This window comes from Centroberyx affinis, unplaced genomic scaffold (assembly GCF_046629955.1).
Source record: "Centroberyx affinis isolate AG114_WGS23_722 - 3 ecotype Tasmania unplaced genomic scaffold, CSIRO-AGI_Caff_v1 ptg000824l_1, whole genome shotgun sequence".
In the NCBI taxonomy this organism is placed as follows: domain Eukaryota; kingdom Metazoa; phylum Chordata; class Actinopteri; order Beryciformes; family Berycidae; genus Centroberyx; species Centroberyx affinis.
Genome location: NW_027279424.1, coordinates 192,501 through 209,705, shown reverse-complemented (window position 1 = coordinate 209,705; position 17,205 = coordinate 192,501). Strand labels below are relative to the sequence as shown.

At 43.4% G+C, this 17,205-nt stretch overlaps 3 protein-coding genes across 5 annotated transcripts in view; 1 reads left to right on the top strand and 2 right to left on the bottom strand.

Moving 5' to 3' along the window:
• Window positions 1-904: 904 nt before the first annotated feature.
• nckipsd (NCK interacting protein with SH3 domain) lies at window positions 905-8,178 on the bottom strand. 3 transcript variants are annotated; one of them, XM_071520748.1, is made up of 13 exons: window positions 7,865-8,178; window positions 6,839-6,951; window positions 6,500-6,710; window positions 6,330-6,405; window positions 5,501-6,045; window positions 4,377-4,547; window positions 3,822-3,908; window positions 3,141-3,279; window positions 2,902-2,982; window positions 2,337-2,465; window positions 2,089-2,178; window positions 1,807-1,979; window positions 905-1,267 (listed from the first exon to the last, which is right to left on the bottom strand). In XM_071520748.1, exons 1-13 carry the CDS (start codon window positions 8,033-8,035, stop codon window positions 1,049-1,051), a joined length of 2,205 nt encoding a protein of 734 aa, XP_071376849.1. In that variant the 5' UTR covers window positions 8,036-8,178; the 3' UTR covers window positions 905-1,048. The 3 variants fall into 3 exon arrangements, with proteins under 3 accessions (XP_071376849.1, XP_071376850.1, XP_071376851.1); XM_071520749.1 differs by having other exon boundaries at window positions 5,501-6,042; XM_071520750.1 differs by having other exon boundaries at window positions 5,513-6,045; window positions 6,345-6,405.
• Window positions 8,179-8,794: 616 nt separating this feature from the next.
• ndufaf3 (NADH:ubiquinone oxidoreductase complex assembly factor) lies at window positions 8,795-13,436 on the top strand. The gene is made up of 5 exons (XM_071520701.1): window positions 8,795-8,920; window positions 10,858-11,053; window positions 11,162-11,228; window positions 11,326-11,426; window positions 12,605-13,436. Exons 1-5 carry the CDS (start codon window positions 8,832-8,834, stop codon window positions 12,710-12,712), a joined length of 561 nt encoding a protein of 186 aa, XP_071376802.1. The 5' UTR covers window positions 8,795-8,831; the 3' UTR covers window positions 12,713-13,436.
• A 1,253-nt stretch (window positions 13,437-14,689) lies between these two features.
• Window positions 14,690-17,205, bottom strand: part of LOC139645094 (rab GDP dissociation inhibitor alpha) — a 3,712-nt gene continuing 1,196 nt past the window's right edge. Inside the window, exons 2-11 of the mRNA XM_071520700.1 lie at window positions 17,184-17,205; window positions 16,963-17,059; window positions 16,729-16,863; window positions 16,421-16,619; window positions 16,157-16,288; window positions 15,915-16,014; window positions 15,606-15,777; window positions 15,201-15,345; window positions 15,004-15,058; window positions 14,690-14,861 (exon numbers count right to left, since the gene is read on the bottom strand). The exon at window positions 17,184-17,205 is cut by the window's right edge and continues 86 nt beyond it. Of these exons, the coding sequence (XP_071376801.1) occupies window positions 14,712-14,861; window positions 15,004-15,058; window positions 15,201-15,345; window positions 15,606-15,777; window positions 15,915-16,014; window positions 16,157-16,288; window positions 16,421-16,619; window positions 16,729-16,863; window positions 16,963-17,059; window positions 17,184-17,205 (1,207 nt within the window). The 3' untranslated portion in view covers window positions 14,690-14,711. The remainder of the gene's footprint in view (window positions 14,862-15,003; window positions 15,059-15,200; window positions 15,346-15,605; window positions 15,778-15,914; window positions 16,015-16,156; window positions 16,289-16,420; window positions 16,620-16,728; window positions 16,864-16,962; window positions 17,060-17,183) is intronic.

Genomic DNA, 17,205 nt, shown 5'->3' with positions numbered 1-17,205 from the left:
AACCAATATTGACAAATTTATCTCTGATAATAAGACTGGAATATCTTTCCCTTCCAGAAAGCCGCAGCTCATGTCAGTCAAGACTTAGTATGTTACAGCAATGCTATTAGTTGCAATAAAGCCTTAATGCAGCACAGTTAGTTTCAATATCAATGCAGCATATGGATAAAAAAACACCTAAGTCCAACCGACAGTAACCTGGAAAGAAATCTGTAAACAGTATATTACTTCTGATGTTTTAGTAACCGATTATTTTGCATATGCAAGTAAGAAGTTCATCTTAAATTACATTTTTGAAGTGATCACTGGTTAAACAGCAATGAGGACAACATGTATAATACAAGGTCAATTAGAGACAGGGCCGTAGGTATAAAGGAGACTCATTACATAGCAGCACTGCCAGTAATTTCAATTTACTCAGCTAAAAGCTTGTAACTAATTAATCAGGATCTGCTTTTCTCACTATATTAGTTAACTTGTTTGACTTGTTCTATTTGACTGGCCATGCCAGTTCATAAGGACAAAGGGGGGGAGTGGGGGACAGAGAAACATGAATACTGTGGAAGAAGTCAGTTTAAGAGTACAGTGCTGTATGAAGAAAACATGCCCTCAGTAACACACAGTAGTTTGGTCCCACTAAAGGGAGCACATCAAGGGTCGGCCTCGTGGATTTCAGCTACGCTCAACCTCCAAGTATGACTGAACTTCAAAAGCTTATTTTCGTGCATTTATTATTTTTGCCTTCTCCAAATGCACTGAAGGAGAAAACCTCACAATCTTTGATCAAATAAATAATTTGAGATGGGAAAAGTTGTGAAACTCGATTTTTTTTACATCACCATCATAAGCAGTGAGCACATGCTGCAGCCTTAGACTATGAGTCTGAGAAAATGTTCTCAAATGGATTTGCTCTTCTCAGTATGGATTGGCACAGAACACAGAGCATCCTAGTAAATGTCAGTTCTTCTTTTTTCAAGCTTGACTGTACCACCCTGCAATAGACGGGAGCAGACTACAGTGTGGGAGCATGATACTGATATGGTTAGTCCTAATTCTCACTGATCTGTGGGAACTCCCTGTAGATCTCCTTTACAACTAGCTTATCCATCTGTTTGGCTGTGGCGCTGCCTTCCTCCTCTCCTGCATCGTCCTCCTCCCTGAGAATCCTCTGCAGGGCGGCCTGCAGGTCGGAGAGGCGGTGCTGGTGCTCCAGGTAGTCTGTCGAGCGCATGATGGAGTGCATGAGGGAGAGATACTCCATCCTCAGCTTCACATATGAAAGGTGGGAGAGGAGATCAGAATCACACAAGGCATCAGATTCAACTATGGTTAAAGTCACAATGTAATAAAAAAGGACTTTTTCACTTTGTTAGCTAATTTTCCATGGCATAATATATACCAATTTAACATTAAATGCCAAAAAAATGTACAACATTCTTTATTTTCCTGTGTTTTACTATCAAAATCCCATTATATTCCTGGAAAACAGTGCATCTTTAAAGTCACAATGAAGCGTCATTTTTGGAATAATTTGACATAATTCCTGTTGAAACAGGATGTTGGGGCGAGACATAAAGCGGGATCATTCAATGGGATATCAGGGAGAGAAAGGCAGTTTTATTTGATGGCAGGGGCAGAGGGTCAGAGGGGCAGAGGGGCAGGAGTGTACAAATCTGTATATCCAATATCCTGTTTCAACAAGAGATGCATCAAATTAAGGCAGCAAGCTGCTCTCAAAATGCCGTTTCATTGTGACTTTAAAGCTGTTGATGTAACAGGTCTCACTGCAGTGTGTCCAGGTCTCACCTTGTCTCCAGGTGAGAGGTCAGATATTTGTCGAACAGCGATGTCAATCATCACCATCATGTCCGTGCGGTAGAAGATGTCCGCAGACTCTCGGCTGGCAAACACATCCTGCAGAAACTTAAGTACCGAGTGTGGGGCAGGTGGGGTGTGTTTGAAGACACACACAGGGTCGTCTGGAGAGGGGAGGACAGAGAGTGAATTCATAACAAAAAACAGTTGATGAAAGTTGATGAAATATACAGATGAAAAAAGGCGAAAAAAGACAAAAGAATGGTGTTTTACCGCCTCTGTTTAGAAGCAGCAGCACTTTCTCCGAAAGGATCTTCACATTTTTCTTTATCAGTTCCTGCATAATCACATTGTTGCTGGGCACTGGGTGAGACAGACGGGAAACACCACACACATGCAACACACATATTTTAATTACAGTATAACAATAAACCCTCTTCCAACCTTTTTTGTAGGTAAACTGAAGCTGGGGACTAAAAATTTAGCAGTGGAGAAAGCTGTTCTCCGCTCCTGGTTCTCACCTGTGTGGTGCAGATTGAAGGCCAGGAGAAGATTCAGGAAGAGGTCAGGAAGCTGCTCTGTGGGGTCGGAGGGAAGCCCGTCCTCCACCACACCCAGGAGAAACTCAACAAACTCAGCATTCAAGTGTACTGAGAGCAGAGAGGGTCAGGATTATGTGTTTAGTACGGTACGTTGTGTCGCCTTTTAACGCAAGCACTTCAACGTCTAGAGCTTGTGTGTGTGTGAGTGTGTGTGTGTGTGTTTGTGCGTTATGTGACTATCACTGCTGTTGTGTGAAAGCCTCATAACTAAATTTTTTGGTGATTTTAATTTTTCATTTCAATTTAAGGATTACATGCAGAAAATTCTCTGACCTCTTGGGCTTATGGAACCCTTTCAAAACCCACTGGATAATGTCCAAAATATCATTGTCATCAAGCTACAAACAAGGCTGTTTTTCTTAGTCGCTGAAACGTTGACATTTTGAATTTTTGTTTGATACAAGGTTTTCACCCGCAATGTTATTGTGCAAAGTTACAGGCTATAGTATCATAGCAGCATCATATACTCTCAGAAAGATCGTACCATAGTGATGATATGGCACCTGTTCACCCATTGAGAATATCATGGTAAGTACCAGGGCGGTGTAACACATCTTCTGGTGCTCTGAGGAGAGGAAAAACATGGAAAACATGAGAATAATTGTACAGAACAGGGGTTACATTTGGCTTTGGCATTATGTGTGAAAAGTGAGGAAACTAGGAATACAGGGAGTTGTAACAGAGAGAAGACAAGGGGAGAGGGTAAAAAGCAGATGTTCTCACCTTGTGTGTCAGTTTGCAGATCCCTAGCCAGCTCCATAGGCAGGATGGAGTTGAGGAGGGTGGAGATGAGGGCGGCATCCAGGCTACACATCGCCCCAAACACCTTGAGCAGCAGCAGGCGCAAAGAAACACGATGCTCCTGTGTGGTTTACATGGCAACAATGAGCCACTGCCAACCGACTGCACACTGCACATCACCAACAGGTGGGGTGTAGCACTAACAATCCCCACTGGGCCACCCATGATGAATAATGTGTGTACTCATGTGAGGAAGTTTAGATAGAAGTATTCACAAAATCGAATATGTAACCAACAACATAAATACAATATGATATGACAATAGAAAGAAACAACAATACCATTTTAAAAGGGCATACTATAAAACCAACACTGTTTTTCATAAGTATCATACTGATATATTCCGACATGATGATGATGATGATGATGATGATGATGATGATGGTCATGGTGAAACTTTGATAAATTTTGCAACAGAAACAGAACATGATGCCTAAAAACCCATCTCATCTGTGATTTATTATATTGCCACTGCTTTGCATCTTTGCTGTTGTGTTTAATCGTTTTTCTTTAACACTTTGAGATTTGTGTTGAATGCAAAGTGTTATAAATAAAAGGTTATTATTAAGTTATAGGTTATTATAAGTTATTATTGCATCTTACCATCTGATAATATGACACTAGAGACAGCACTGGCTCTGAGTGGTTGGCCTTGCACATCCTCTTGCACACCTCAGGATCTGCATCAGTCTGGGGAAACATGAACATGTACAAACTTTGTAACAGTAAATCTATTGGAGACTCTTAGGCCCTGGGCAGATTAGAGGATTATCGGGACGATTAACGCCACATTTGGACATCCCGACAATCAGGAGGGGAACCCGCCGTCTGAGGTTCGGTCAGGATGGATTGTCAGCTAAGAATATCTGGTAGTGTGAAGGGTTTGAAGAGTCAATCTTAACCACACCCTTCGACTCTCAGACTGATCTAAGTCAGCCCAATCATATGAAACATGTCTGATATCTACAACAATGATAATATGATGACATTGTTATCATTAATTATGATAATAATTAATGATAACAATGCTGGGAAAGTCTTCTAGTGCCTTCCCAGTCTTAGTCTTCTTCAATCAGAAGACAGACACCCTGCCAACTGATATAAACATGAAGCTTTAAAGGTAAGAGAAAGATCAGATAATATTGCACTGCATCATACCAGTATCTTCAGCAGCTCCTCTAGGTAGCAGGTGATGAGAGCGTGGTCTTCATGAAGGGCCCAGCTACGCTGCTGCGAATCGTCCCGGTGTCGGGCGAGGTCGCTGAAGATCACCTCCAGCCGCTGTTCGTCATGACACACCTGCCCCTGTGGCAGCGCCGAACTCAGATCCTGCACAGACCATGTGACATCAGACACACCTCAGCTACAACTTGAAATACCAGTACACGACAACTTTGTTTATCCAAACGTCAGACACCTGAAGTAATTTAACATGGGAAAATATATTCTATAATTGTGTAAAATTGTTGAACATCCCTTGTTGATTCATCAAAAGGCATTTAGGCATTTAGGAAGATGTGTGTATGGCTTTAGCTCAGTATTTGTATCAGAAATCTCACTAGTCCAAATATCCTCCATTTTTAAAATCAGTCAAAGGATAATCCCAGTGTATTTTTTCAGTGTTTGTCTAGAATTGTCTAGGTTGCCCCGCTGCATTACATTATTCCTGGTGGTCTCTGCAGAGTCGGAGATATCAGGGCTGCCATTCATTTTTGTACAGTATGAAAAACAACTTCCACAGACTTGAAAATTGCCCGAACTAGATAATCCATCATGGATCCTTAATTTGGTTTTATCAAAATTTCACTGCTTTATCGTCACTTAATTGTGTAAAAGTTGAGTGTTTTCATATCAGTGTGCACATTTCTGTCACTGGACCAGAGAATATTTCAGGCTGTTTGATTGGATGAATGACGGCAATCGTTAACATCCTTTGTAATTATGCTGCACTCTTCTTACTGTCAATCACCTGACACCCACAGGGAGACATGGAAGTCTCTGCCAGGAAATAATCCAGCAAAAACTTGTCGCTTTACAATCTTTATTGTCACATCCATGTCTTCTTATTTGGGCCATCATTGTAGCCGGGAAAGCAGTTAATTTCAAGCTGGGTTTGACGCCGTAAAATTTGAATTTTAAAAACAACAAACAAGTAAACTATCGAAACGTAAACTAGAAGTAGAAGGTAGTAAATGAGCTATAACTGAAAATGACACTGGTATTCTCCTTTAAGTTAGCATGGTTCCACTATACTGAATCCACATGACCTGAACAAATCTGACCTTGCTCTGCACCAGTGAGAGGAGAACTTGCTCCAAGGCAGAGGAGGCTTGAGGTAAGGCGGTCTGCAGATGGCCCAAGACCACGCCAACAGCGACCCGCGACAACTCGTAACTCAAGCCCGTATTCTTCCGAACCAACTCGATCAGTTCGGCCCCGGTCGTCATGGGAACCGGTTCGGAGCTAGTGGGGCTGCCAGGAGGGCTTTCAGCAACAGAGGGAGGGGCAACAGGCCATTCATTCTCAGGCTGGTCGCCCACAGAGGGCAGTGAAAGGGGAGCGGGCTGGGGAGGCTGCGGTGCCGGGCTCTTCTTGGACGGAGCCGGGTGGGGAGGGGAGTCGGAAGGCAGCGCGTCTGGGGCCGGGGCAGGGGGCTTCACACGGCACGGCACGGGGGGAGGGGGGGTGCTGGAAACACTCGGCAGGCTGACATCAGAGGAGACCAGGGAGTGGGAGGAGCCGGAGTCTAAGGAGGCGGTGCTGACCGAGAGGGAGGGGCCGGGGGACGGAGGGAGAGAAGACACCCGGGAGGGGACATCCGGTTCTGCTGAGAGGGGTCAGGAGGAGAGAGAGAGAGAGAGAGAGAGAGAGAGAGCAGGGCTCCAGTTACAGTGAACAGAGTGAATGACCTGACTAAGAATAGAGCAGGTTTGTTACGCACAGAGCTGCAGCAGGTGACATGAGCAAAGCAATAGCAGAAAAACAGTACTGTACTATAATGTATGACATGGTAATACACAGAATATGCACTTGTAAGAAATGGTGTGATGCTGAGTGGAGGTAAAAAAAAAAAAAAGTGATATGCCCATGAGACGATAATGTTGCTCTGACCTGGACGCCGGCAGCCGCGCTGCTTCTCGGGGGGCGGCGGGGTGATCGGCGCCGCTCGTCGAGGCTGAGGAGGCACCTGCAGGACGGGACACAGGAGCGGTTAAGGTGAAACACACTGAGTGCATAGTGCGTCTCTGAGTGTCTCTGAGTGTTTCGGACGAGTCTGTCACCTGGTAAAGCCCCTGGTCTCCTTGCATATTGTCCAGACTCCCTGACAACGGCACGCTGCCCTGCCGTCCGTAGTCTCGGCTAATCCCGTTGGGCGGCGGAGGGGTGTGACTGAGAGATATTTCACTGGTCGAAGATGGGAGGCCTTGCTTGTGACTAGAGGGAGTGGAGCTCCGTCGGGCGAGAGTCTCCTTTCTGTGATGGATCAACTTCCTGAAACAGAAGGATTAAGGATTCACATGGGAAAGAACGCGCAGCTCATGTCAACATCAAAACACTATCTGACTTTCTGGAGTTGTGGGTGTTTACCAAACAAGATCGTAATGTGTGTCTGCACTCACTGTAGGACATCTCGCTGCTCCAGATTGTATTTGCCTCCATTTTTCATGGCCACATTGTGGATGCCTTCGATCGCCCTGTCGATAGACTGCAACACCTCATCCTGCTCTGGAGCCTAGCAGAGAGCAAGAAAATGGAAGAGGAGGAGATGAAAGAATGAAATATTCATTGATGTGGCAGCATGCATAATTTTGAAACTTTAAACAAAAAGGAACAAATTTGTGGCTTGAGGGCATGTGTGACTCCAGGCAGGAACAAAGTAGGGCAGTCATATAATAAAAACAGCCTTTAAACAATGTCACACACACTCTGTCTTGCCTCATACTCCGGCCCTATAAAACTACACAACCGATATAATTAAGTACAGGTAAGTGCATTCCAATCCAGCCGGTATGTCAGTCTGTTATGTCAGAAAATGCAAGTTCTGACTAGTTCACTGTCAGTCCGGATCCTGTAAAGAATGAGCCTGCCCACTGTGGAGTAAAGGAGGGTGTATCAGAGAGCAAACCACGCGCTATGCAAATTGCGGGATGCTGTGTTACCTAAGTCTTGCTGAAATAAAAGTCTTGATGATGAAATACAGATACATTCACAGGCACCGAGAAGTCCCATTTGAACTGAGGCAGTGTTTTGCTGCATGGGTGGCACCGGTCTGCCCGGCGTGGGTCGGACCGTCGTGTCAGGCATGAGGCTGCTGATCCGCCGTCACATGAGCAGATGGGACCGGACACTTTATGTCGCAGTGAAGTGAGCGACGCCTGCAGTGCAGAAGGCCATGTAACCGGCTGGCCTATCCCCCAGTACATCTAGTCGTTATAATAAATGATGGTTTCCTATGCAAACCTGCGATTTCTGTCTAACATAAACTAGCTGCTAGCTCCAGTATGGCCTGGTGATTACAGCAAAAACGCACTAACATAAGGGACTGTCTCAATCCCACCAATTAAATACCGGACTTCACGTCTGGATGCGTCACGGTCACCGTTCCTTCCCTTGAAAAAAACACCACCTCGGTCAGCTGTGTTTACCTGTATCTTCTCGATATAAGAGGCAGGGATGTAGCCGGTTTCTCCCGAGCTGCAGCGGGACCCCAGCCACCAGTGTTTGTTGCTCCTCTCCAGGATTAGGAAGCTTTCTCCGGCCCCGAAGTGGAGCGAGTTGGGCTCGGCGGATCGGAAGGCGTACAGAGATCGATACATACTTTCACTTGAACCCGCTGCAATGCCCCCAAAACACCCAGAGAGCTGCTATCTGAAGACAAACAGTCTGCCGATGTCAAGATCTGCTCTGGTGGCGGAGATTTGAAGAGGCTATCAAGGCATGGCCCGATCCCTGCTCTCGTCTATTTACAACGCAGTCTAACTTGTGATTTCTGCCCAGTAAACACTGCAGGGGGCGCTTTCCATTCAGAGCACGCCCCCTAGACTGTTTAATCAACCGCAGAGAAAATTATTGAGCCACAAAGCCGCACAGTCGTTAGTCAAATCTCCCTTTAACTCAGTTCCCCCTGCTTTTATTTGGGGGAATAGATGTACGCACTGCTTTAGTTTGCTATAAAACATTAGGGTATGAAATGCACAATGCACGTCATAGTTAGTAGCATCAAACGGATGTAAGTTCAATTATGGTAGGGTATTTTACGGGACACACATTTTTATTAAACACATTTGTACATGAAACGTACGCCTTTCAGATTTTTGTTTATATTGTGGTTGTTTGCCTTATATCGCTGACTGGAGGTAATATTTTAGGCCTACCCACCTTTTTATTTAGGCTACCACTGCATTTCTGCATATATTTGTACAACATATACCTAGAATCAAAATAACATGTTTATACTAAGACATATTACTGTAGTAAGTTTGCGAAACATCGTTAAAACTGGGGTAAAATTTGCTCGATTTTGCTTTACACAACACCGGAAGCGTGCGGCCGGCCGGTGTCACACAGACATCCTTCCCCCTATCGTCAACGTCTGAATCTTCCTTGGTCAACATGGCCAGCGCGGTGTGTGCCAGGTTTCTTCTCCAGAGATCAACACAGGGTTTCCCCTTCTCCTCCAGAGCGATCCCCGCTTTCTCCAGGTAGATGGTACTTTTCGGATACGAGGCTCGTGAGTCAGACTGGGACATTAAGCTGAATCTTTAACTCAACATGGTCGCTTATTAAGTAACTGTCCCTGATTTTGACTTTCCTCCCTCTGTCAACGGACTGTCGTGCCAAAAGTTGTGTTGTATCCCCTAAAATTTGTATCCTCGTTTTGTCCTCGGTGTGTCTTGTTTTGCCACGGTACAATGAGATTATCGTGAGAGAAATGCCCTTAATAAATGACAAAATAATTCATACCCCGTGTTCCTTGTGGAATCAATGGGCGCCTTTCTCCGTTCATTACAAGGCAGCAATAATTTGATTTTGTGTTATCCCGTGAAATATTTCAAGACAGTTGTTTAACAGTAGCAATCCACACAAAAATGATTTTGTTATTTTCGTCCCCGGCGTGAGATCGAGGCGAATACGCGCCAGGGGAAACACATTTGTAGGGTGCACTAGTTGTGCCGCAACACCCAACACCTGCCGGGGCTCTCCTTGCTCTGATGAGTCGTAGGAAATGAAGACAGGAAAGAGGCGAGGAAGTGAAAGACTGGTTAATGTCGCAGCATGTTATTAGAGCCGCTGAATCGTGTCTGTTGTTTTGCTTGTTAATTGAAGGTGAACATCAATCTTTCTCAATCTTAGTAGTAGTTTTTTTTATTATGTAGAGGCACTATTAGTTCTGAGCCATAACGTGCACACCCTTAATCCCAGAAAATAATTCTGGACACTCTACAGTCTCAAAATTTCTTCTTCATCTTATTCTCTATGCATCAGCACGTCATCAGATCGTGGGATGGGACAAACTGTTCTCTCACTGACTGAGGGAGGCTGCATGTTCACAAACACAAATTGAACTGCCTTAGGCCAGAGGGATAATATAGTGGTAGACCGAAATCCAGTGGCAACACCCTTAAAATCCTGAATGAAATCAAAAGACAGGTGACTTTTGAGGTGAATATCAAACGTTCATACAGTAGAATGGCTGATATAACACACATGACATGTTTTTCAGAAACCAGTCATCAGTCACTCTAACAATCTACCTGGCTTTAAAATGTTTAGTCAGTATTTACTTGCATTAGTCCTAGAATGACTGATCTTTCACACTTTCCAGGCAATACCTTAGGGCGCCTGAGTTTGCCATGTTGGGCTTGCAGTGGGAACCTGGCTGGGTGCCAGCTGGGTGCTGAAGGTCCTGGACTCTGTACCATATGACGCATTTCTGGCTCCATCTGGTGGAGTCATTACATACAGTACACACTCTCCCACTGCGGCACATCAGGCTGTGGCACCTCATAATTCTTTTGGTATGCTGCCTTACAAACCAGCTGATGAGTTAGCAGCCCAGTAGAAAGTGCAATGTACCCCATCAAAACAACTACAGGCTAAGAATAACTGAACCTGGTACGTTTTTTCAGCTTAATTTTTTAATATACTTAAAAAAAGACTTGTGATACATCATTTGTCATTCACATCACTGCAAGGTATTGGTACCTTAACACTGCTCCGTACATTGTTTTGAATTTTTGGGAAACATCTTAAAATTTGCCACGGCTGCTTAGGCAAGCAGAAACATTTCTTTCTTGACTGCCTCTTCTCTGCAGAAACAGGCCTAAGGCGTTTGGCTGTCAGTCCTAGTTTGGCATTAGGGAGATTCTTGGCTTAAAAACGACACCATATGGCAGCAATTCTGCAATGCAGCCTGGTTTTTGTTAAATTTGAAGTCATGGAGAATGTAAAGAGAAAGAGCCTGCACTGTAAATACTGCAGCACATCCTTTTTATAGAGGCCATTTCATGCCCACACGTCCTTTGGCAGGTTATGTAATAGTAGTAATAACAATTTACTAGAACATGATGTGCCACGTCTACTTAATATGGTTTTGATGGTAACTAAGTCTATCTCTCTTTTCTCTCTCTTGTTCCAGCCCATTTCTGTCTCGTGCTCACAGACTTGGTCCCAGTGATGATGAGATGTACCAGCGCACCACCGTGTCGGTGATGAAGAAGGAGTCGGGCAGCGAGGTCATGATCCACAGCTACAGCTCCACGGGATTCAACATCGATGGCAACAGAGTGTTTGGGCCTTGTGCTGTGCTTCCTCCCGCTATCCTGCAGTGGAATGTGAGATAACTGTCCAACCTACCAGTTTGTTGTGTCATGTGCTGCTTTGCACTCAGTTTAGACAGCTGTGTGTCTTTTTTATTGCCTCACATCTCTCTCCTTGTGCAGGTTGGCACTCATAAAGACATCACAGAAGAGAGTGTCTCACTTTTCCACATGCTCGAACCACGAATAGGTAAAAAAACAAAAAACGCACAAATTTTGATGGCAGATTTTGTAGAAAGACAAACCTAATGCATGTCATTTGTCTTATCCTCTTATGTTACATCCAGAGATTCTCGTGCTGGGCACAGGCGCACGTGTGGAACGGATTAATCCCGGAGTCCTAGCCCTGCTGAAGAGTAAAGGCATTTCTGTGGAGGTGCAAGACACGGTAAAGTATTCCCAGTGTCTCAGTGTAATAAAGTGCACACGATCTTCCAGAGAGTGTAACAGATTGACTGACAAACTTTCTGTCTGACTCACAATGGGCCTCATTCACGAAACGTGTGTACGATCAGATTTGATCTTAAAGTGTACTTACGAACATTTCCACAAACATTTCGGCATTCATCATTTTTTTTCTTGCCTGAATTTGTTCTTTGGTACGATCAAAATCTACGGAAGCATTACGCATGAAGTGGTTTCTACTTAAAATGCCTTATTCTTTAAGCAAAATCTATTAAAGCAGTCCCAGACCTCATATCAACAACAAAATGTGTTTCAGTCCATTTGTAAGCCTAGTGATAATAACCATATTAACAAAGCTATAGGCCGATATGAACAAATTCACAGGCAATTCTATTCAGTTGGAAACCTGAGTGATTAAAGAGATTAATTATTATCATATATATTATCATACATATATTATATTATTTATTGATCAATAAAGTTCTATCTTATCTTACCACAGGAGCAATAGACTGTGCACATCAAAGCACCGTCTCCAAACGCTTTCCCCTATTTAAATCGCAAACAATAACACACCATAAACATTCAATTAATTTGTGACGCCAACCTAAACCTCCTACATGTGGTTTCCCCGGTCCAGGAGGGAGCCGGTGCTGCAGAACAGCAGGGTGTCGTGCGTCTTGAGCAGGTGCTGCTGGAGACGCACGGCACATATTGGACTGAATGGAAGTTAAACCAGAGTCTCAAGACTAACTAGTTTGTCTCTAGATGATAGACAACACTTCTATTTCAGAGTTTGAATTTTTCTTCTTGGGTCTGTTTGCCATTCTCCACCACTCCTTTCCATTTGCGCACGACCCTTCAGACAGCAGGGCTTTTATGGAGTTGCCAGGGCGTCTACCTATGCTAATCAGCATCAACAGGCACGCGCATCCAATTAAGGCACAAGTGGCATTCATCATCAGATACACCTGGAATACACAAAAATCGAGACTCTGCGCATGCTTCATGAATCCCACATTGGTTTTGCGTAGGCATGTTTCTTAAGAACAAAAGTAAGAACAATTTAAGAAAAGTTTTGTGAATGAGGCCCAATGTTTTTAAACTAGTTGTACTGCCCTAACTTGCATCTCTGTCTTTTTTTCCTCTACTGTTTTCCAGCCAAATGCATGTGCAACCTTCAACTTCCTGACCAGTGAACGACGAGTGGCAGCTGCTGGTCTAATCCCTCCCCCCATTAGCACAGCACTGGAACTAACACAGGAATAGGTTTTCTGATACAAACAAAAATACCAAGGACTGATATTCTCAGATAGATTTTAGAGGCTCATGAATGATTTTTGGCCCTATGTGACGGCCATTCTCATTCTGTGACAAAACTCACAAAGCAGTGAGCTCTGTGACACGCAAGACTGAAGAAACCATTATAATATTTTGTAACAAAGGCTATTATTATACATCAGTGTGCTTAAAGCAATGGTTGTCACCTAGTGTGTTGAGCAGTGAGCTTGAATGTGCCTGGGGTTTTGCTCAAATGTAAAAAAAAAATAAAATGTTAATTTCATGTTCAGTTGTGATGAAATTCCCCTCTTTCTATGACCATATTGGGTCTCCTGTCACAACTTTAAGATATTCCCATGTATAACTAATAAGTTCAGTTATTGGTTGTACATGGGATTTGTGTGCTGTGGTATTTAAAAGGTTGACAATCAGTGCTTTAAAGTCTGGGTGTAGAAATGTGTGTGTGATGAGGATGCCAATGGTGGAGCGTTGTACTGTAATAAAATGCAATTGTACTCTTGTATAGATAAACTGTGTAATGTATATACATGCAATAAAAACTAACCCAAAAGTGTGAGAGGATCAATGTATTTAATGAAGGTTTTATGTTTTTCCTGCATTGTATAAATGTAAAAGTGGACCTACTTTGTATATTTATTATTTTAGATGGACACTAGGCAGAGTAGCTGCTTTATGTGCAACAGCAAACAGGAATCAAAATAAAAGAGCAAGTGTAAAATAGGAAAGATGCTTTGTGTATTAATATATTACAACCTTCTACCCAAGGTGGTGCCGACTGTCCTTCATTTGGATAAGCCTCTTTAATCTCTTTGTCTGTCCTCTGCCTCCAGCACTGCTGCCACCGTCAAGCCGTCTATGCAGCAAAGTGTATGACGTAATTGCAATGGCGTTGTCCTTCTCAGACATAAGCTCCGTAGATAAGAGAATCCACAAATCCTTCACACATTGCAGTGATCCATCTCTAATCATCCGTCTCAATTCCAGATACTGAGCAGCTTCTGTCAGACTGCCTCACCCTCGCTGCTGAGAAGTAAATGGACTGATGGATTTGTTGACGAAAAATCACAGAACATTTTCAGGCAAACTGGTGCCGGTTAGTTCACAGCTGAAGAATTTGTGGTCAGTACATTTGGAATGAGACCCATGGACAAATTGATTGGTCAAATAGAATTGTATGTAAACACAGTCACACAAACATGTTGAATATAAGGTAGTCTCTACTAGCTAAAGAAATGTTTTAATTATAAAATATTAATTTTTTTTAAATACCTACTGGGTGTGATTTTGTTCATTGTTTATTTTTGTTTGTTTTGCCATTAACCTGTGGTATCATGTGCTCCTAGAGTGTGTATGCTTACTCTTTATTGATAATTGCAAACAGGTAGAAATACAAATTAAAAGTGATACCAGAACACACACACACAAACATAACACACATAAACACAACAAAGACCTTAAAATTCTTCTTCTTACAGTTTGTATAAGTGTAAAAAGTATAATTTCCAGACTACTGGGAGGAAAACAAAATCAAATTGCCACAACTACTGATTGCCACAACAGTCAATGTTGCTGGTTTACTGCTCAGGAGCTACTCAGGATATTCTCCTGTCTCATACCACAACAAATGCAATAGTATGCAGGCGGCAGTACAAATTCAGTGGGAAGTTCAAGGGGTGCAAGGGCTTAAGGGCTGTTTTCAAAACAGTTACTCAACTTCATGAGTAATTGGGCTTTACAGGATTTCACACACACAAGAAATTACAGTGAACCCATTACAGGCAAAAAGGGATATTCACTATTTCTAGAGTATATTCACCAAATGTAGAGTTTGTGCCAAAACCAAAGTCATACTACATACTACGTAACACCCTCTGCTTTACAACTGTGGAGTAAAATCTTACTTTTTTTTTTGTTCTTATGACCTCTTGGTTGATAAATCATTTGGTCTTGATGTCAAAAGTCTTTCTCAGTCATCATCAGAGTCTGTGTGAGACTGGTGTCTGTGTGATCCTCCGAAGTTTAACTGTGTTCCTGTGATTCTGCGGTACATATCTTTGATGTCCTCACACTCAGTATCAAAGTGGTTTGTTGCATCGTATGAGCAGGAGACAAATATCTAACAAGGACAGAAGAGACAGGAAAAATCACAAAAGTCACTCACACTGGACAGACCACCATCCCCCATTGTTTTTGTAAAGACAAGTCCTTGGAAATATATTGTTCAATCTGGTGTGTAGCCATGGGAAAACCATCATTACCTGATTGTTTCTTCCATCGTCATTGGGAACCAACTGGTTGCTGATGGAAACAAATCTGCATGCCAAGTAAAGTCAATCAGTCAAAAGTTGTGACCACGGAAAGAAAAGAACATTCAATAAATGCTAGTAATTTTACTCACACAAACATAAAAAGCAACTGTATAAGTTAAGGTTTTAAAGACCCGAGTGAAACGTACTTTTGCATGATGGGTTCAACGAGTTCCAGCCCGGGCTGCACTTCTTTCTCTGGGTTGCTGGTTTCTACGGTTGTGCTCACCGTGGCAATGTACATCCCATCTGCGGCCACATTGTGGGTATAGGACACTACTGATATGTAAATGTCTGCATGAACAAAATAATAATAAAATCAATCAGACTAATCTACTTCTCATGGCTGACTTTCAACCAAAATAATTTATTTACCCAGAGTCTGTAAACAACATGCACACAGACACACACTCACACGTCTTCTTATACAATGTGTGCAAGCGAAACATGAAGCATGAAGCATGAACCATGAGAAACAAAACTGCTGAGTAGAGCGTCTTCAGTTACAGTCCATAATACCTCAAAATATCTCTTTGTTCTTTCAGACATTATACCTGATTTCCTGCTGAGTTGTGTTTGAGGGATGATGATCTGACAGCAGCTGGCCTCATGGGTGTTTTTAATTGGATGATTCAATAAACAGATGACCCGTATGACACGGCCCACTTTCCTCACCCGATTGGGCACATAGTTGGGATCACAGATCAGCTGTTTGCAGCGGAACAGCTTTTAAAGAGAGAAAACAGATATCAATATGGGAACACATTTCCCCCCTTACCTCCCTCACCTCAATTAATTGCTGTATGAATTCTTGCCATTTTTTTTTTTATTTCTTTGCCCCTTCTCTACTGAATTACACTCACCGATCCCTCAGACTTCACAGCTGCCACTTTGCCGTTCTCCATCACAATCTCCTCCACTGCTCTGTTCAGCATAAAAGTTCCTTCATACTCTGCACTCAGTCTGCAACACATAGAGGGAATGGGGGTTTGGTAATATTAAAGCACCATACTGAGTGAAGTCTCAATAGCCTATGTGGATTTCTGAATGTACCCATGAATGTGTGTGTGTGTGTGGGGGGGGGGGGGTACTGAGTCAGTATAACCTGGCAAATCCCTGCGGTAGTTCGCCAAGCCCATAGAGGGGGTAGAGGTACGGACTGGTGTTGTAGCGGGCCAGAGATTCACAGTACAGCTTAATCCGTTCGATGGTCTCGACACATGGCTGGTCCAGGTAACTACAGGGGAGGGGAGGGGAGGGGGTCAGTGAGATCAGGGAGGTTTTCGACAAAAGGGGCACCTGCCCTCATTTGTTTCCATCATATCTTGTTTATGTAAGATTGTGTCTCTTTGTATGAATTTTCACTGACCCCTCACTGTTATGTAAAGCTATGGCATGAGCTGTGAACTCCATAACCTCTGGTCCCAGGTCAAAGCGGCGGAAGAGGTCCCGCACGGTGGTTCGTTTAGGATCCATGTCCTGGTGGGTCCGGGGGTTTCTCTCGTCGAAGTTCAGGGCGAAGAGCAGCAGCTTCCTGAACCTTCTCTTGTCGAACATGCCCATCAGATCTGACACACACACCGTGTAAACATTAGTAAATGGACATCGAAATCTGGATAGGAAATTCTGAAACACAAACTTTGTTTCATGAATGCTGGAAACCACTTAACGCGTCACCTGAAGCAAGGGCATCTGCCTCTGTGGCGGGGACTTTGTGTACTTTGCCTGTTTTGTACACATAGCTGCCTTCAATCACTTTGAAGTCCAGGTACCGCGTAACCTCAGTATGCACCAATATTTTGACCAGCTCACCTGATGCAAACACACAGCAGAGGGCATGTTTTACTGGAAAATACTGTGCACAAACTTGAGATATGTTGCTGCAAAACCAAAATGACATCATGCTCTCACCATTGGCAAGAAAAAATTTGGGGATGAGGTCGATATTCCACTCTTTCCCAAGTCCCATAGTTTTAGCAGGACCTGGAACCATAAACTTCTTGTACAGCTGTAAATGCAGATGACATCTATTTAACGGCACAAATTAGTGACGAGAATGAAGGCTACACCCCTCCTCAAAGTGGAGGGGATGCGCGTGTGTTTTTGTGTGTGTGTGTGAACTGTGAACACACCTCCTCAAGGGGAGAGATGGAT